The following is a 7032-nucleotide window of genomic DNA, read 5'->3' as shown; positions in this document are numbered from 1 at the left end:
CACATTTCAAAGAGAGCAAGCAGGGCTGGATTTGGAAAGTTATAGGGGCTAGGGAAAATGATATAATTATATTATCATCTTAAAAAACAAAAAATTAAATTAAATAAAAATCAAGCAAAAAAACAATCAAAAACTCCTATTCATGTTCTATTTTAATGTTTTGGATAGCATTTGCTAAATTCTTATACAATAATATTGGACCTTAAAAAAATCTAACATTGGCGTGACAGTATAGTCACAGCCTCCTCAAAGAACATAGTGCAAATATTATGTTTGACACATAAATTATAACATTAATTCATTAGCACTGAGCAATTGGATGAGCATAGAAAATGATATGAAGTATTATACACTGTACTAATGTAATCAAAATTCATAAAGGTGGGCAGATTTCAAGCTACATGAAAAATCAGCATGATTTTCTTCTTTATTAGTAAACTCCCTCTCACTGGACACTGCACCCCAAGCTTCTTTGCCCAGTTTTGTTACTAATGTTATTATGTTTGCTATTCCCTTGTGCTTTGTGTACATTCCTCTGCTGGCAATTTTAAGTTGGTCTCTTGAGCCAATTGCAGAGTGAATGGATAAAACCTTAGTCCTCCATGTGACATAAAGTATATTAACACACCAGGATTATTTTAAACCATCTCCTGGAACTGTTTCTATTTCCACCTGGGGGAGGGGACAGTTGATGAAATAGCAATGGGTGATGCTTTCACTATTCCAGAAGTTCTGAGAAGCAGTGCGAAAATCACAGGTAAGCTGGAAATAAAGAAAAAGAAAACAGTGCAAGTCTCTCAGAATCAAACATCAATTCAGAGTTCAACTTTGTCATACTTAAGATGTAATGCAGTGTTATTGTGAAGAAACATGGTTCAATTGTAGGTAATCTATTGATAGTTGACATTTGCTAGTTGTATAAATTAATGAAAATTACCAAATCTGGACACTAACACTTCATTTGAGAATAAGAATAAAATTTTAGAAAGAAGTTAGAATAATTAAATGTGATAAATTATACAAGCTTCTAATCACTGAAGTAAATAATGCTTTTAATAAACCATTGCTACCACTGATTATTGTCAATAAACCATTACTACTACTGAAATACTGTCAATAATGCCTTTAATAAACCGTTACTACTACTAATATACTGTCAAAATTAAGAACTCATTTCAAATGAAAGGAAAATGAGTAAGACAGTATTTCCCAGAGCCTAGTTACTGCAGAACTTTTGTAACACAATTATTATAAAATCTCAATTTTCAAAAGCATTCTTGAAATCTAAACTGTATTCTGAATAGAGGAATTTTATTTTAAAGAAATTATGTCATTTAAAGTTATAAATGAATTCAGTGGTTCACTTAAATTAAAAAATAATAATAGTAATCTATTTTAAGAAAAAGCCACATGATGTTAACTAACTTTATAAAACCTTAAATCAGAAACCAATAGTGTTTTATGATGTAATCTTAAAATTAATTTATTTCATTTTTCTTCTGTGTTTTCTTTATATATGGCTATGTAATGAACTAAAAGTGTGAGATTAGATACTTCTTCCAAATTCTTTAGTTGGAAAAATACTATAATGAAGTATACTTAAGGAAATGCACAATATATTGATCTATAACTGAATAAACCTGCATGAAGTATTATTGCTTTTCTAACATTTATGTGAAATTCAGCCTTTCCAGTTCCTTTTGCTTCTCTACCAACATTATTATCAATGGATCAGAATTTCTTTTTTCATTTTCAAAAACACATAAATATTCGTGCTAGTATTTTTGAAGTTATTGGGACCTGATAAGTCTCTTTTTCCTTTGGTTTTCTCACATATATATGAATTTTAATACTGAAAATTGCTCCTATTCATTATTATTGAAAGTAAATTATGTATTCAATTCATATTTCCCTGGAAAAATAACAAAAATAAATATGAAAATAGTAAAAAGAGTATTTAGTAAAAATAAGTCTAGTCACTCAGTGAGTTCTCCTTTGGAGTCAGCTAAATCCAAATGAACCAAATTCCTAAAAAGAATTCTGTGGCATGATCTAGACCCTGCAGTGAGGATACTGACGCAAGAATATTTTCATTGTTTACATACTTAGGTATTTAAATGTTTTGATCATATTCATTTCCTTCCCCCAATCATCTTAGATCCCTTCTTCATCCATATCTATTCAGCTTAATATAGGAGAGTATTTTGATACAATTTGAAATTTAAAGCTGAGCTGGATATTACCCTTTCCTATCTTTCATTCATCAAAATTATAAACAACTCTTCGATTTTTCAATGTGTAGAGAATAAAGACAATGCAATCAATAAAATATGTTTGTAGATGTCCCCTGTTATTTTTCTAATGACTTCTATTCAATGAGGTTCAATTGAGGTAATAAAATCAATAAATGTAAGAAAAGCTGAGGAAAAATCCTGTCCTTTCAAAGTCAGTCTATTTGGGAAGAAAATAATCATTCAGGGCATCATGAAATATTACTAACATTATTCAAACACACAAATAAAACTAAATTACAATTAGTAAATCTCCCTAATATGTCTCTCAAAAGAGCATCCCTTAACCGTTCAACTCTACTATATCCTTCAACACAGTTTCCTCCCCAAGAGTATTATATAAATTGCCCATTCACTACCTAGTTTATTTAAAAGGTCATTGCTGTCATTTATTTCATTTTAGAGACTTGGGAAGGTCACAATTTGAGGATATGCCAATCAAAACCCCTAAGATAAATTATAATCATGATACTGAACAAATATTATCATTGTTGATTTTTATTTTGAATTGTTCAAGGAATTCACCTCAGATTCTTTAGAAGGCAAGTAAGAAGTAAACTGGATGAAATGGGTGAAAAAAAATTAGACGTTAATAACCTAACCCTGGGCTAGGGAGATGCCTCACCAGTTAACAACACTTGTTTCTCTTCCAAAGCCCATAAATTCAGTTCCCAGAGGTCACACAGAGCCTCACAACCACCTATAATGAGATCTAATGCCCTCTCTGGCATTCAGGCACACATGTAAACAGATCACTCAAATACATGCATGCATACATTCAAGTATACACACACACACACACACACACACACACACACATACACATCTTTAAAAAAATAAATAAATAATTTAACCCATTTAATATTTTGAATTCAAAGAGATAAATTGAATGTTTGGAAATAATCTTTATTCTCAAGTAAAATACATCCTTAAAACATTTTAATGATCTAAGAATCTACAAATTTTTAAAATTTGTATCACACTCATTTATTGACAAATGAATACAAACCATTGAGTTTTCATAAATGTTTTCTTACATAGCAATATATTAAAGCAGTTGTAGAGCTGGATATTTGATCACCTACTTAAAACAAGTCATGTTGTGGTTTCCTTAAGCCTGGTTTTCTGGCTTTTGAAGACTGGTACAGAAATGTTGATGGGGGAAGGAGATTAGCATTTAGAGACACCTATTAAGACATTTTTTACAGTCCTTCCCATATCCCTTCAGAGCTTTAACCCATAAAGGGAAAGTGAATAATTACATTGTTACCCATAAAATGTTAAAATCAAAGTACATATAAGAAGAAGAGTAAATTCTCTTTAAAAGAGAATAAAATACAATACATTGGTGGATTTTTCATTTCCAAAATACTACTGTTCTAATAATGTATTTACTTATCTTTAATTCTAAAAGTACATTTATTCATCAACAATGATACACATCAAGGTTATAGAATACAGTGACAAGAGTGAGTTTCATAGTGTCTTCAAATGTCAGATGTTACTTTTATAGTTTTAGGAGCAGTAAATCAACAAAGAATTTAGAAATTTCAGTATTATGATTATTTTAGATATACTTAAAACTGCACACACTGTGATTTAAATAATTAAAATTTATGTGTAAAGACTAAAACACACTGTTTAATAGGACCCACAAAGAACTCCAGAATACGGGGAATCAAACAATAAAAACCAATATGTAAAAGTCAGCTTTTCCAGTGTAATAATAGCCCTCATAGACTCACACGCGGACAGTGGCCAATTAAGGATTTATTTCATATTAAAAATATACTATATCACAAGAATTCATTCAAAAGACTTACAAGAAGTATGCTGTATATATGGAGTCACCTGTAATTATTTTATCTTAGTGCCATTTTAAATAGAGTCCTAAGTACATGGCTGCAGGAACTTCAGCTAGAGATTGCAATCAGATCTTGACTATGTGATGATATAAGATAAAGGTTTAATAAATGAAATATCATTTTAATGAAAATTAGACTGAGATCCACGAAAGTAATGACACTGAAGTAAAGTAAGTCAAATCTCACAGTTTATTTAAATATATGTGTGTATTATAAATTCCCTTGTATATTTTTTATTTAAAAAATTTTTCAACACAGAGAGTTTAGAACTTGTGCTTACACATATCTCATAAAGTAAATAACTGAGAAAACTCACCTTATGATGCAATGATAAAAACCTAAGTAATACACAGGCTGCACAGTATAGCATGAAGAAGAGAATGATGCCAACAAGTGATTAAGTCAGTATTAACTGGGTAAACCCTTCCTTTAAGCTAAAATTGCACTGAGCACAAAACATATTAAAATAGCTTTGATAATAAAACCCTGTCCTTTAGTAATTGTATCAAGTAATGTGGGAATTGATGGAAAATGATAGCATAGTCTAAGTGGAAGTCTGTTCATTGGTACAAATGAATACAAGACTTTATGTATTTGAACAGAAAATATTGCTTCTAGGCCATAGAAATAAAAAAATAAGGGAAAAGGGTGATTTGGGTGTCTTTACAATGTGCTACACATAGTCACAATCATAACGGCGTATATATATAATTTAGAAATGTTTCACATATATCAGCACTTTTAACTTAAAGTTGTCTGTTGAAGAAATTGCATATTTATAAGAAGATGAGATGGAGCAATAAGAGTTAACTGGTTTGCAGGCAATTAAGTGGTTCAGAATCAATACTAGGTATCCTTAACATTTCCTGGATGGATATCAGCTGCAGGATCATCCCACGTTCTACAAATGCTAAAAACCTCTTTCTGATATCATTGATTTAACATATACCTTAGAACAAGGCCACCGGATTATATATTAAATCTAGAGATCTTATTTGGGGAACCTCCATTCTGTTCTCACATTAGTTGTACTAAGACAGCATCACTACTAAAACATACTTTTCTCTCCACATCCTCAACAAAATATTTTTCATAATTTCTATTTTCACTGAGAAGAGAGTCTGTTGCATCGCAGTTGGATACAAAACTGCTTTCAAACTACCTTGAAGAGGAGTTGTTCTCTGATCAAAGAATCATTAGTATTGAATGGTTTTAAATAGCTCTCTTTCGGTTTTTTGTTTCTGTTTTTTCAAGACATGGTTTTTCTGTAGCTTTGGAGCCTATCCTGAAACTAGCTTTTATAGACATGGTTGGCTTCAAATTCATGAAGATCTGCCTGCCTCCACCTCCTGAGTGCTGGGATTAAAGGCGTGCGACACCACTGCCCGGCTCTTAAATTGCTCTTAAAGGTGGAAAACAGCATACTACTTAAACAGTAAGACAGAACCTAGTTGTGATGTTTACTAATCCTCAATTCTTACTTTTTTTCTGGTTTTGCCTTTATATTTGGTGGAAGAAAAAGAAGTATCTGCAGAATGAGAAACCATACAGAAACCACAGAGTTTATTCTTCTGGGGTTATCAGATGATCCTAAGATCCAGGTTGTGATCTTCATCTTTCTCTTCATCACCTACACACTGAGCATCACAGGGAACTTGACCATCATCACACTCACCCTGGTGGATTCCCAGCTCCAGACACCCATGTATTTCTTCCTCAGGAATTTCTCTATATTGGAAGTGTCCTTCACAACTGTCACTATACCCAAGTTCTTGGGCACCATAATCTCAGGGGATAAAACCATTTCCTTCAACAACTGCATAGCTCAGTTATTTTTCTTCATCCTTTTGGGAGTCACTGAATTTTACCTTCTGGCTGCCATGTCCTATGATCGCTACGTTGCCATCTGCAAGCCCCTGCATTACCTGACCATCATGAGTCACAAAGTCTGCACAATGCTTGTCTTTGTCTGCTGGATGGTCTCTTTCCTGATCATCTTTCCTGCACTCATGTTGGTCATACAACTTGATTACTGTGGGTCCAATATCATTGATCACTATACTTGTGATTATTTCCCTCTGCTACAACTTTCCTGTTCAGATACAAATTTCCTGGAGAAGATGGGATTTTTTTGTGCTGTCTTTACCCTAATGTTCACTTTGACATTAATATTTCTGTCCTACACATATATAATCAGAACCATTGTGAAGATTCCTTCTGCTAGTCAGAGGACCAAGGCCTTTTCCACATGTTCTTCCCACATGATTGTCATCTCCATCTCTTATGGAAGCTGCATTTTTATGTACATTAAGCCCTCAGCATCAGATAGAGCATCTTTGACCAAGGGAGTTGCCGTGTTAAATACTTCAGTAGCCCCCATGCTAAACCCCTTCATTTATAGCCTGAGGAATCAGCAAGTTAAGCAAGCCTTTATGAACATGGCAAAGAAGATGGTGTTTTTCACAAGTACATGAAATGATGTGGCCTGTGAGTGAGGGGCGCATTGAAGGTCAATTCATAAATTCCAGTGGCCTACTTATATCAATATGACCTTCAGTCCTTGTTTATTCTTTTTTCTAACAGTTTATTAACTATTCATATAATTTTCACTCAACCTACTGAAATTGTTTTCCTCAAAATTTCTAACATTTTTCTCTTCTAATATTGGATTATAGTTATTTTTTTAAATATTATTAATTTTATGGATTTTATTACAGTGCCAGTTATAAAAATATTATTCCAGAAATGGGAGAGATATTTAAAAACATTTACATATATTTTTACTAAACATTAAAAATGACACTTTGTGGTTCCTAAAACTTTTGATTTTGAGATTTTAAAATTATTGCATAATTTCTTCCTTTCATATCCTCCCA

The 7032-nt window shown here is 32.3% G+C and overlaps 1 protein-coding gene across 1 annotated transcript; it reads left to right on the top strand.

The window, feature by feature from the left end:
* The first annotated feature begins 5691 nt into the window (after positions 1-5691).
* Positions 5692-6630, top strand: LOC146889803 (olfactory receptor 6C1). The gene has a single exon (XM_085683330.2). It carries the CDS (start codon positions 5692-5694, stop codon positions 6628-6630), a length of 939 nt encoding a protein of 312 aa, XP_085539456.2.
* The last annotated feature ends 402 nt before the right edge of the window (positions 6631-7032 follow it).

Source organism: Myodes glareolus, chromosome 26 (genome assembly GCF_982192425.1).
Source record: "Myodes glareolus chromosome 26, mMyoGla1.1, whole genome shotgun sequence".
In the NCBI taxonomy this organism is placed as follows: domain Eukaryota; kingdom Metazoa; phylum Chordata; class Mammalia; order Rodentia; family Cricetidae; genus Myodes; species Myodes glareolus.
Note: the sequence above shows the minus strand (reverse complement) of the source record. Positions and strands in the feature narration are given on the sequence as shown.